Consider the following 14,130-nt stretch of genomic DNA (forward strand, 5'->3'; position numbering starts at 1 on the left):
CTAAGAACAATAGCTTGATCATAAAACATGGGTTAGAAATAACATCAAATTATTCTTAAAGGCAGAGGAATAAAAACATATAGAAAAAACTAAACTTTTATCATATATTATTCTTCCTGTGTACATTTGGATTTTGTACACTGGAGTGAGGCAATGGCAAAAATGTCAGAAATGCATCTGGATCTTGAAATCTGGAAAGATTCGTTTTTATTAGGAAAGTAGTTAGAAAGTAAATAACCCATTTGTAAGCGGGAACCTGATCACGTGTTCCATTAATCTGGTAAATAGAAACAGAAATCGGGGCTTTACTGCTTCCGTGTTTACCAAGCTTTCTACTGTATGTCGCTGCCTGAGTGATGGTGCCGAAAGTCCCCACTGCCCACGTCACCCGTGTTTCACTGCGTTACCTTCTGGAATCGAAACCGAAACTGATCGCTTTTTAAAGCAGAGAGCAGAGGGGAAGCAGAGCTTAGTCCTGCAGCTGTTTTCCAGTGTCAGCGAGCTGTTCAAAGTCTTGGATCTAGATAGCTGGAACCCCCCTTGGCCGGACAGCTCTCTGCCGATTCGCAGTCATCATGAGCTCCAGCGATTGCGAACAGGAGCGGGAGCAGCAGCGATTGACACTGATCGAGTGTCTGCGCAATCGCCTGGTCGCGATCATCCAAGTGGAACCTGTGCTGGACTTTATCAAGTTCATGGACGAGGCCGACGTAGAGGAGATCCGGACAGTGAAGACGCAAAAGGGCAATCAGGCTGCTGCCCACCTTCTACTCACCAAAATCAATAGGCAGCCCCGGTCGAGGGGCTGGTTTGGAGAGTTTCTCACTGCCCTGAGGGAAGGGGGCTGTTCTCACGCCGCTGTATATGTCAATCTCGAGACAGACAACGCAATATCCCCAACACTGGAAGCTCAGAATGATCTAGAGGTGAACTTCATCAATATGTTGTCCCCAAGTTTGATTGACAAGCTGAAACCAAATGAAGTTTCTCCTCACTGTTTAGCCAAAAATATTTTGACCCAAGATGACGTGGAGAATGTGAGTAATCATTTTTAGGTATCTCACACACACTTGTAGAACTGAATGCCTTTCTTAACAAATCTATTTCCGGTGTTGATTTAAAAAAAATGATTGATACTCATTTGGCTTATTTTTTTGAAGCACTCGGGAAACAAAGGGTAATGGTCAACGGATGTTTTTTGTGAATGGAGAACGTTTTGCAGTGGTGTTCCACAGGGCTCAATGTTGGGTCTCTTGCTGTTTGTTGTATATATTAATAAGTTGGACATAAATGTGGGAGGCATGATTGGGAAATTTACGGATGTCACAAATATTGGCCGTGTAGTTGTTAAAAGGGATAGCTGTTGTCTCCAGAGCTGTATCAATGGTTTGGGTGAGTGGGCGGAGAAGCATCAAGTAGAATTCAACCAGAAAAAGTGTGAGGTAATGTATTTGGGAGGGCAAACAAAGCAAGGGAATACTCAGTAAGTGGGAGAATATTGAGGGGTTGAGGAAGTGAGAGACCTTGGAGTGCATGTTCACAGGTCCCTGAAGGTGGTAGGACAGGTAGACAAGGTGGTAAAGAAATCATATGGAATGCTTTCCTTTATTGGGCAAGGTATTGAATACAAAAGCAGGGATGTAATGATGGAACTCTGTAAAATGCTGGTTAGGCCACAGCTGGAATTTTGTGTACAGTTCTGGTCACCACATTACAAGAAGGACATAATTGCTCTGGAGAGAGTACAGAGAAGATTTACAAGAATGTTGCCAGGACTTGAAAATTGCAGCTCTGGGGAAAGATTGAATAGGTTAGGGTTGTTTTCCTTAGAACAGAGGAGGCTGAGGAGTGACCTAATTGAGGTGTATAAAATTATGAGGGGCCTAGCTAGGGTCGACAGGAAAGACTTGTTTCCCCTGGCTGAGGGGTCAGTTACCAGGGGGCATAGATGTAAGGTGATTGGTAGAAGGATTAGAGGGGACATGAGGAAAATCCTTTTCACCCAAAGGGTGGTGGGCCTCTGGAATTCACTGCCTAGATTGGTAGTTGAGGCTGAAACGCTCAATTTATTTAATAGGTACCTGGATCTGCAACGGAAATGCTGTAACCTGCAAGGCTATGGACCAGGTGCTGGAAAGTGGGGTTAAAATGAGCAGCTAGTTTTTTTTTCTCTTTCTTCGCCAGTACAGACATGTGGCCTCTTTCTTAGCTGTAACCTTTCTTCTATAGTTTTATCAGCAAACTGTGTGATGTAATTGCAGTCAAATGTCAAAACCTACCAATGGTTTTTTTTAGCTAAACTGGAGAAGGATTACACATCGTGTGTCTGGAGTTTCTTTAATTCACCTTAGGATAATGGTGCATGGGCATGGCTAGCAAGGGCAGCTTTTATGATTCCTTTGTTTATTTTGCATTCCTTATTGTCTTTGAGAAGGCAATGATGAACCAAGCTCTGAGTCGCTTTAGTAAATGTTGCAAAGGTACCGCAAGAAGATAGAGAGTTCCAGCGTTGTGACCCATTGATAACAAAGGAATGGTGATATATGTCCAGTTTGGGATGGTGTGTGACTTGGTGTGGAACTTCGAAGTGATGGTGTTCCATGAATCTGCTGCCTTGACCTTCTACCTTCATGGGTTTGAGAAATACTAGTGGTGAAGGAAGTGTATGTTTAAAGTGGAGGCTGAGTGTCTACATAACGTTTAGCCTGTTAAGTGTTGTTACAACTGAACCTGTCCAGGCAAGTACAGAGTATTCATCGCACTCCTGACTTGTGTTTTGTATGTGACAGAAAGGCTTTGGCGGGCCAGGTGGTAGATTGCACATTGCAAATTACCAAGCCTCTGACCTGCTGTCACAGATGCAGCATTTACATGGCTGGCTCAGTTGAGTTCCTGGTCAGTGGTGGCCCAGGATGCTGAAGGCAGTGTACTGGATGATAATAAAACTGGGTCCATTTTTTTCCTGGGGAGCACATAGATATGGGGGTACAAAGTTGAAATTTACTGATGAAGCAAATGTATTGGATGCGAGGGTTGTAAAGGATACAGGAAGACATAGACAGACGAACAAAAAGAGCAAAAAGCTGTTAGATGCTATTTAATATGAACAGTGTATGGTGGTGCATTATTGAGCAAAACTGTAACAATTTAAACTCAATGAGAGGACGTGGAGGGTTGTGAAGGAAGGGGAGGTATAAGTGTTCCAGTGCATAATTTCCTTAAAGTGTGAGTGGTGATCAATAAAATCGTTTAAAAAAAAAAGGCCAACAACATAAATTGGATACAAAGTAAAGAAATATTGCTAAACTTGTAAAACAATGATGAGCTAACAAAGTGCTCTGTGCAGTTTTGAGTGCTTTAAAATGAGTCATTAAAGGCATAGAGAGTGTTCTGCTTAGATTTACCAGGATGATGCCAAGGAAAGGAAACTGGAGTCATCAGGAAAGACATGAGACATTCAGACTAATTACATTTGAGCAGAGAAGAGCAATAGGAGATTTAATAGAGGTTTTGGAAAAAGAATAGAAAAAGCAGTTTCCTGTGGCTGGAGAATCAGTGATGAGGGACCATCAACTCAAAGTTGTCGCTGACCAAATAAGAAGCGACATTAGGAGAAATTCCTTAACATAAAGGATTATTGGAGTATGAAATACTATGCTAAAAGGTAATGGTTGAAACAATGATCATCACATCTTTAAAGAGAAAAATGGATAAAAACTTGAAGCAGGACTATGGGGAAAAGTGAAATAGCTGTTATAATTTATGATTATTCCACCCAAGAGCTAACACAAGTATAATCAGCTTGTTAACTTGTTTCTGTGCTTAAATGCAATGGGTCACTGTTTATGCCTGCCCAGGTGTGTGGTCCTCCACTGAATCATTTCACTTCATTAAATGCAAAAAATTGACTTCCATTTGCTAAATTATTGTTTCTATGATTTAGTAAAACTTCATAATGAGAGTGTAGAATTTTCATATTAAGTATTGTTATGACCTGGTTAGGGACCAGCAACAATTTGCTCAAAGTAGACAAAGTTTGAAATCCTAGTTACCCACTAGGAGAATAAAATTCCATGGTTTTAAACAGACAACATAAACTTTACTATGCACATTCAGAAAAGTAAAACAATCTACAATATCTATCTTAAACTCTAACATTCAGAATTAACATGAGGTAGTTATGAATTACAGACAAACCGTGGTTGAACATACCACACTGCACATTAAATGGCAGATGCAACCAACACAGATACCATGGATTTTTCATTAACACACCCAGATATCAGTGACCACCGTGAGTCACAAAATATTGTTTAAACTCTGTCTCCCTCATGAGGGATTTCAGCTCTTGACTTCTGAAGAGCTAGCCTCTGAATTCCCTTAACAGCTGCTCTGTTTCAGACTTCCTCAATGACTGCTCACCTACCAATGGTTCAATCTCTTCTCCTGACATTGCATTCCACAGAATTCACAAAGCTACACTCACACCCTTTATTACTGGCACAATTCGAACTATTTTGCAGGCTGCTAACTTCACTAACCTGGAACTCTCCGAACTCCAGTAACCCAGATGCACCGAGCTATAAATGACTTCCAGGGCTTCTCTGAGCCTTAACCCTCTCCAGCATGAACAAGCAACCTTCCACCACCTTCTCAGCTCCCTAGGATTTCTCTGAGAGCCCCAAGTGCAAACAGCCTGCAAACAGCTTACAACAGCTTCACTATGAGCTGCTAACCAAATGAGGCCCAAACTGCAAACCTCAGCTGTAGTTCGCAGGGATTTTCTGAGCCTGCTAACAACAGTACCTTTGCAGTAGTGAGCCTCTTCCCCTGCAGCGGAACACTCGGATAGATTGAAACCAGAGAGCCTTTTTAAGTTCTACCCATCTCCATGATAACATAGCCTTTCAAAGTTCACTCAATGTTTTTAAACTAATTTAGCCCCAACTCCCAAAACAAAGCATTTCTTTCAACTTTAGAAATAATGTAGACATCATGTCTCCAGTTCTCCAGCTAAGTAAGTCCACCTGCTGTTTTATGGCTCCATCTCTTCTATTCTGTCTCTATTAAACAAACATGGGTAATCTTCTGAACTGGCATCTTTTAGGTATTCTGGCATTCTCTACAGTCCAGCATTTTAGTTGCCTTACCTTCACAACAACAATCATCCCAGAACTAAACATTACCTCTAAAATATTAACATGTCCCATGAGATAGATATTCATCACAGTATGTTTCAATTATAAACGCTGTGCAATTATAGACCTTGTCTTTCCAAAGTTAGCCTGTTCCTTTTTTATTTGGTCATGGGATGTGAGTGTCACTAGCAAGACCAGTATTTGTTGCCCATCTCTAATTGCCCTTGAGCTTGATGGTGAGCTGTCCTTTAGAACCACTGAAGTCCAGTGCAATGTACAGGTACACTCACAATGCTGTTATAGCAGGAACTCCAAGTTTTTGACCCAATGACTGCAAAGGTGATATATTTCCAAGTGTGGATGGTGTATTGTTTGGAGAGGAACTTGCAGGTGGTGGTGTTCCCATGTGCCTGCTGCTGTTGTTCTTCTAGGTGGTGGAGGTCATTGGATTGGAAGGTGCTGTAAAGAGGCTTGACAAGTTGTTGTAGATGGTACATTTTACTGCCACAATGTGCCAGTTGTGGAAGAAGTAAATATTTAAGGTGGCGCATGGGATGCTTTGCTCTAGATGGTGCCGAGCCTCTTGAGTGTTGTCGGAGCATCTGTCCAAGCAAGTGGAGAGCATTCCATCACACTCCTAATTGTTCCTTGTTGATGTTAGACAGGCTTTGAGGACTCAGGATAGGAGTTACTTGCTACGGAATTCCTAGACTCCGACCTTCTCTTGTAGCTGCAGTATTTATATGGCTAGTCCAGTTCAGCTTCTGGTCAATGGTAACCCCCAGGGTGTTGATTGTGGGGGATTCAGCAATGGTAATGCCATTGAATGTCAAGGGGAGATGGTTAGATTCTCTCTTGTTGGAGATGATCTTTGCCTGGCACTTATGTGGCATGAATGTTACTTGCCACTTATCAGCACAAGCCTGAATATTGTCCAGGTCTTGCTGCATATGGTCATGGACTGCTTCAGTTTCTGAAGAGTTGAGAATTGTGCTGGATATTGTGCAATTATTCGCAAACATGCCCAATTCTGACCCTACGATGGAGGAAAGATCATTGATGAAGTAGCTAAAGATGGTTGGGCCTATGATACTACCCTGAGGAACTCCTGCGGTGATAGTCTGGAACTAAGACTATCTTAGTTAGTGAGCTAAATATACTGGCATGCCTCAAGGTTGGCATGCATTGATAGTTACAGGGGAGATAGGGACATTTCTTTATTGTGGAGGAAACAATGTTGTGTTTTTGCATTCATTCTTTATTGAATGTTCATGTTAATGTCCATTGTTGTAGTCGCCACTCTGTGGGATGTTGAACCTGCAGGTTCTGTTTGCCTTCCTTCCCATGCATTTTAAAGGACATTGTCCGAGATCACGCTTAGTGGGGAGAGTTGAAAAGTTGTAGGTGAACGCAAAGCCTTGTAAGGGCTCCGTCAGCCAACACCCTGAGATGGATGTACATTTGGACAGTACTGACACCGCCCTATAGGCCCCTCATTTTCTTAACTTCTCACCATTGCCACACCATATCCAGGACAACAGATGCTTCCCACTTCACTCCTCAATACCCCTGACCCCACCCTCTGTCCTCCCTTGGATCCCTTTTCCATTCCATCATGATCCTGACCTCACTCCACATCCACCCCTCACCACTGAATCACCTTTGCTGATCCCGAGCCTCCAGGCATGATGCCATTCTCCTGTTCCCCTCCCTGTGCTGCAGAGTTCAACAAGGAAAACCTCAGATGAAACTGCACAAAGCCGACTGTTGCAAGCCACCTTTAAATGAATGTGAACGGCGTGCCATGAGATTCTTGTGCGCCACTGACTTTATTGTGAAGGTAGGATGTAATTACGAAAAGTTTTAACATAATGAGTATTCATGTAATGCAAATGTGTTGTAAGTAGGAACTCACCACTGGACAGTGTGGGGCCTGACTCGCCACAAACTGAGTTAATCTCTGAATCTGAAGCTGCCAGTGGGAAAGCGAAATTTCAGCTCCCGCCTAACTAAATCACCCTGCCTGCCACTCTTGCAGGCCCCCTAAAATTCCCCATTGTGTATTGTACAGCACTACTAACTTCTCTCAGTTGCTCCACTGAATATAAGTTGCCAAGATGCTTGTCTGACATTCAGTATGAGTGTAAATTTCCTCCAACTAAATGCCGGTAAGAACAAAGCTATTGTTTCTGCTTTCGCCCACAAACTGTATTCCCTGGTAATCAACTCTTCTTGGCAACTGCCTGAGGCTGAGCCAGATTGTTCACAAACAGGTTGTCATTTTGTCTTCGAGATGAACTCCGAACCACATATCCATACCACCACTAAGGCCGTCTATGTGCACCTTCATAATACCAGCAGACTGCACCCCTGCCTCAGCTCATCTTCTGCTGAAATACTAATTCATGCCTTTGTTATTTCAGACTTGACCATTTCAATGTCCTCCTCCCAATCTCTAAACTTTTTTTGTATTGGTTCATAGGATGTGGGATTGCTGAGAAGATCAGCATTTATTACCCATCCCTAACTGCTTTTGAGAAAATAGTGATGAGCCATCTTCTTGAAATGTTTGCAGTCAATTTGATGAGCCAATTTGGTACACCAATAGTGTTGTTAGGGAGAAGGATTTTGACCCAGCAGTAGTGAAGGTTTGACAATATAGTTTAATTCAGGATGCAGTGTGACTTGGAGGAGATGTTGCATATGGTGCTGTTCCCAGCACCTGCTGACCTTGTTCTTCTAGGTGATAGAGACCAGAGATTTGGAAGGTGCTGTCAAAGGAGTCTTGGCAAGCTGCTGCAGTGCACCCTGTAGATGATACATGCTGTTGCCATGGTGCACCAGTGGTGGAGGGACTGCAAATCAAATGGGCTGTTTTCTCCTGTATGGTGTCAAGCCACTTGATTTTTGTTGAAGCGGCACTCACCGAGGCAAGTGGGGAGTATTCCATCACATTCCTGTCTTGCACCTTGTGGACAGTAGACAGGATTGGGAAACCAGCAGAATTATTCGCCATAGAATATCAGCCTCTGACCTGCTCCTGTAGTTACAGTATTTATCTGGTTGGTCCAGTTAATTTTCAGGTCAGTGGTAACCCCAGGATGTTGATGGTAGGGAGATTCAGCAATGATAATGCCATTGAATGTCAAGGGGAGATGGTTTGATTCTCTTTTTTGGAAAGGGCCATTGCCAGGTATTTGTGTGGGATGAATGTTATTTGTCACTTATCAAGCCTAAATGTCATCAAGGTCTTGCTGCATATGGGTAGGAACTACTTCATTATGTGGGAGGCTACAGATGGCACTAAACATTGCAGTCATCATTGACCATCCCTATTTCTGACCTTGAAGGACGGTCATTGATGAAGCACCTAAAGATGTTTGGGTCTAGGACACTACCCTAAGGAACTCTAGCAGAATTTCGTGAAGTTGAGATGATTGGCTTCCAACAAACACAACCATTTTCCTTTATGCTCGGTGACGCCATCAGTGGAGAGTTTGTCCCCTTGATTCCCATTGACGTCAATTTTACTAGAGCTCCTTGACATCTCACTTGGTCAAATGCTGCCGTGATGTCAAGGACAGCCACTCTCAACTCACACCTGAAATTCAGCCTTTTTTCCATATTTAAACCAAGATTGCAATGAGGTCAGGAGCTGAGTGGTGTTTGCAGAGCCTAAACTGAGCATCAGTGAGCATAAGTGGTGCATCGATGTTACATATAACACTGACAAAGGCACTTTCCCTCACTTTGCTGATGCTGGGGCATGACTGATAGGTGGTAATCGGCCGGATTGGATTTGTCCAGCTTTTTGTGGGCAGGACGTACCTGGACAATTTTCTACATTGTCAGGTTGATGTCAGTTTTGTAGCTTTACTGGAGCAGCTTGGCTGTGGGCATGGGTACTTCTGGAGCACAAGTCTTCAGCACCACAGATGAGAGGTTGTCAGGGCTTATTGCCTTTGCTATACCAGTGTATTTATCCCTTTCTTGATATCTTGTGGAGTGAATAGAATTGGCTGAAGACTGGCATCTCTGATGCTGAAGATCTTAGGAGGAGGCTGAGATGGATCACCACTTGATATATCTGGTTAAAGATGGTTACAATTGCTTCAACCTTCACTGACAGGTTGGGCTGCACCATCACTGAGAATGGCAATGTTTGTGGAGCCTTCTCCTCCCATCAGTTGTTTAACTGTCCACTGTTCACAACTGGATGTGGCAGGACAGCAGAACTTTGCTCTGATCCATTGATTATGAGATCACTTAGCTCTGCTTTAGCATGCTGCCTCTGCTGTTCAACATGCTTGTAGTCTTGTGTTGTAGCTCCACCAGGTTGGTACCTCATTTTTGGTACTAGTGCTGTTCCTGGCATGGATTCCGATGCTCCTCATTGAACCAGGGTTCGACCCTTGACTTGATCGTAATGGCAGACCGTGAGGTTACAGTTTGTGGTGAAATACAATTCTGCTGTTACTGAGCGCCTAAAGCACTTACTAATTATCCAGTTTTGAGCTGCTACATCTGTTCTGAACGTATTCCATCTTGCACAGTGGTAGTGCCACACAATGTGATGTAGGGTGTTTTCATTGTGATAACTGGACCTCGTCTCTCGGAGGATTCTGTGGTTGTCACTCCTCCATGTCACGGACAGTTGCATCTGGGACATGTAGATTGGTGAGGACGAGGTCAAGTATGTTTTTCCTTCAAGTTGGTTTTCTCACCACTGCAGCAGGCACAGTTTGGCATTTATGTCCTTCAGGAGTAGTGTTATTGAGCCACGCTTGGTGATGGACATTGAAGACCTCATCCAGAATACATTTTGTGCCCTTGCACATCTTAGGTCTTGTGACATATTCTCAGGTGGTCTCTGTGAAACAATTCTCTGACTACTGGTTTCCAAAGATTTGTAAAAGTTCAATATGGAGGAGTACTGATTCAGCAGCTGAGTGAGGGCAGATATCCTTCACTAAAGGACAATTGTGAACCCAATAGGGTTTTATGTCAATCTAGCAGTTTCATGGGCATCATTACTGAGACTAGCTTTTTTTAAATTGCAGGTTTATTTAATTAATTGAATTTAAATTCCCCAAGTCACCCTGGTGGAATATGAACTCATGTCTCTGAAGCATTAATCCAGTCACATAACCATTATACTACGTATTGTAAGCCCTCCCTTGTCATCTTGAGGTCAGCTAACACTCTATTGTCCATGTCCGAACTCACATCAAGTCCTATCCATCCATCATCCCTGTGCTTGTAAACCACAGCTCAATGTTAAAATTTTCATCCCTGCTTTCAAATCCCTTCATTGCCTCACCCCTTCCTATCTCTGTAATTTCCTCCAGCTCCACAACTCTAAGAAATCTGCATTCCTCGAATTCGGGCCTTTCGAGCTTCCCCGATTTTAATCACACCACCAGCCATGGCTATCCCTTCAACTGCCAAGACCCTGAGCTCTTGAATTCCCACCCTTCAGGCACTCAAGAAGGACCAGACAAATAACGCATGAGCCTCCTGAGCGTATCTCATTCTCCAACCGGTATTTTGTTCTGAATACTGGTGAGAGTGTGAGTTCCTCTTGAGTGAACCAAGTCCACAGCACCACAGCTGGTCAGCTGTGCAGGGGGCCAGGAGGAAGATTGGGAAATTAATAATGACAGGGGATTCAGCAAAAGTCTGGCAGCATCTGTGGAGAGAGAAACAGAGTTAAAATTTCAAGTCCGATTAAGTTAACTCTGTTTCTCTCTCCACAGATGCTGCCAGACCTGCTGAATTTCTAGCACTTTCTGTTTTTATTTCAGATTCCCTAGAATCCTCAGTATTTTGCTTTTATTGTATTGTGATAGGGGTTTTGATTGTTAGTCTAACAGACAGGTGTTTCTGTGGCCTCAAACATGAATCTAGGATGCGACCCTGATGGTATGTCACTGAGCAGCTGCTGAGTACCCTGAGGGAGAATGGTGAACAGCTGGCAGTCATGGTCCCCATCTGTACCAATGACATAGGTAGAAAGAGGGATGAGGTCCTGCAGGCAGGGTTTAGGAAGCTAGGAAAGAATCCAGCAAGCAGGATCTCAAAGATAGTAGTCTATGAATTACTCCTGGTGCCACGTGAAGTGAGTATAGAAATAGGAGGGCAGGGCAGATGAATTCATGGCTGGAAAGATGGTGTAGGAGGGAGGGCTTTAGTTTCATGGGACATTGGGACTAGTTTTGGGGAAGCCGGGACAGGTATAGGGTTGCACCTGAACAGATCGAGGAACAATTTCCTGGTGGGGCAGTTTGCCAGTGTTGTTGGGGGAAGGTTTAAATAATTCGGCAGAGGTGTGGGAACCAGAAGGTAACAATAGAGAGGAAAACCAAGGTGTACAGAGAACTGGGACAGACAGCACTAGAGGAGGAAATAGCAAGATAGTAGGTGGGGTCAGAGTGAGAGGAAGTATAATAAGGTATAAATTAGTTCACCATGCTTGGATGTTAATGTGTGAGTATGGTAAACAAGGTTGGTGAGTTGCATGTGCAGATAGCCATGTGGCAATAACAGAGACCTGGTTCAAAAAAAGGGCAGGACTGGTAACTAAATATTTCAGGATGCAAGGTATTCAGGAAAGATAGGGAAGAAAAGAAAGGAGGAGGGGTAGCAGTATTGATTAAGGAGAACATTACAGTGCTGGAGAGAGGATGTCCTAGAGAGGTCAAGGACAGAATCTAATTCATTAGAGCTATTAACCAGTAGACGTACCATTGCATTGTTGGGTGTATTCTATAGGCCACTAACTAGGAAAGACGTGGAGGGACAAACTTGCAAGGAAATCACAGAGAGGTGCAAGAATTATGGAGCAGTTATAATGGGGGCTTTAATTATGTGAATGTAGACTGGGATAGTAATTATAGTAATTATAGTAATTGTGTAAAGGGCAGAGAGGGGCAAGAGTTTCTAGGTCAGGAGAGTATTCTACATCAATATTTTTTGAGACCAATGATGGAAGAAGAGAATGACCTGGGTCCAGTGGATCAAGTGTCACTAAGGGAACATTTAGGGATAGTGATCACAGTATCATAAGGTTTAGGATGGTTATGGAAAGGGACAAGAGACAATCCAAAATAAGAATAATTATTTGTGGGACAGCCAACTTCAGTGCGGTGAGAATGGGTCTGGTGCAGGTAAACTGGAATCAAAGATTGGCAGACCAAACTGTAACTGAACAATGGCCTGCCTTTAAAGAGGAGATAGTTTGGGTACAGTCAAGGTACATTCCCAAACAGGGGAAAGATTGTGCAAACAAATCTAGAGCTCCCTTGATGATGAAAGAGATATGAGAGTAAGATGAAACTGAGAAAGGGTGCATATGACAGGTTACAAGTGGATTGTACAATTAAGAATTAGGTGGAATATAGAACTTTCAGAGGGGAAGTAAAGAAACAGCTAAGGAGCAAAGAGAGAGTATAAGAAGAGGCTGGTAGCTACCATAAAAGGGAATCCAAAAGTTTTTTTGTAGGCATGCAAATAGTAAAAAGCAGTAAAAAAGAGGGGCAAAGCCAATTAGAGTCTTAAAAAAGGGCTTACGCATGGAGGCAGGAGCATGGCTAAGGTATTAAATAAGTACTTTGCATCTCCTATACCAAGCAAAAAGTTGCTGCTGAAGTTATAATGGAAGAAGAGTTAGTTGAGACCCTAAACGGGCCAAAAATTGACAAAGGACCAGGTGTAATGCATGCAAGGATACTGAGGGAAGTAAGGGTGAAAATTACGAAAACACTGACTATCATTTTCCAATCTTCCTTAGATACAGGAACGCTGCCAGAGAGGACTGGAGAATTCCAAATGTTACACCATTATTCACAAGAGGGTGTAAGAATAAGCCTAGCAACAACAGACCAGTCAGTTTAACTTTGGTAGTGGGAACCTTGGAAAAAATAACACAAGACAAACTTAACAGACACTTGGGGTAAAATTTTACAGTCTCCCCACCAGCAAGTTTCCAGGCAATGGGGGGTCTTTTTGGGTTTTTTTATATATAGATTACTTTAATTTATCTTAATCCTTAATTATGCAGTTAGCTGACATCAAATTTACCCAATAAAATCAATTAAATGTTTAGGTTCAACAAGACATAGCCATAAAGCAGATGGACTCTCAAGTCGTAAGTTAAAAGAGAAAGTTAGTTTTAAAAAGGAAAAAGTATATTTAACACAAAATAGACTCTACAGCTTCAAATGAGTGATCAGGTTGCTGATGAGTAAGGTTGTCCTCCTGCTTCTTCGTTGACAGCAATTCTTTAAAATTGTGCCTCAGGAGCACCCAGAATGTGACTAGCTAGCAAAGATGTCATTCAAAGTCTTTACTTTTATCCCCTAAATAATTAATACCCCATCTTAGACCATGTCTGTGCAATTTCATAATTGGTTAGTTTAAATGTCGGTTTGTTTTAACTGGAGTTTAACTACCTACATACATCATCTCTTGAAAGACCAATGTTTCTTTCACAGTGCCTTTTGTCATCTGGCTTCACATGACTGCCTATTGTCCATTTTGGTCATGGCTTTTTGTTGAACTTAGCGCAACATATTTGATTGATACTCATCCAAAGGAGCAGTAAGGTTTTAAATCCTGCTTTAACATAACTACATGATTAATTACTATTTCTTCAGTTACAACTTAATTAAGTTACACAATTTGGTCAATCACCTGTTTCGGGCTGGTTCCTAATTATGTAATAACCATTAATTAATATATGTAATAATAAAGTACAGAATACAAAATGGCTTCTTTTCTCTTTCACTCTGAATAAGAGTTGTATGGACTTGAAACGTTAACTCTGTTTCTCTCTTCACGGAGGCTGCCAGACCTGCTGAGTTTTATCAGCATTTTCTGTTTTTATTTCTTACCTCAGTGTTAGAGCAAAATGGAGTTTTGACCTTTTTAGCCTGTTACAATGAATATAACATGAAATTAATCTAAAATGGTCGATTTATACTACAATCTAGTA

The 14,130-nt window shown here is 42.4% G+C and overlaps 1 protein-coding gene across 2 annotated transcripts in view; it reads left to right on the forward strand.

Moving 5' to 3' along the window:
* Positions 1-349: 349 nt before the first annotated feature.
* ifih1 (interferon induced with helicase C domain 1) overlaps positions 350-14,130 on the forward strand; it is a 182,561-nt gene continuing 168,780 nt past the window's right edge. The window contains exon 1 of one of the 2 annotated variants that reach the window (XM_041201770.1): positions 350-1,037. In XM_041201770.1, coding sequence (XP_041057704.1) covers positions 576-1,037 — 462 coding nt within the window. In that variant the 5' untranslated portion in view covers positions 350-575. The remainder of the gene's footprint in view (positions 1,038-14,130) is intronic. The other variant, XM_041201769.1, reaches the window with a different exon arrangement.

The sequence above is a fragment of the Carcharodon carcharias genome, chromosome 12 (assembly GCF_017639515.1).
Source record: "Carcharodon carcharias isolate sCarCar2 chromosome 12, sCarCar2.pri, whole genome shotgun sequence".
Lineage (NCBI taxonomy): Eukaryota > Metazoa > Chordata > Chondrichthyes > Lamniformes > Lamnidae > Carcharodon > Carcharodon carcharias.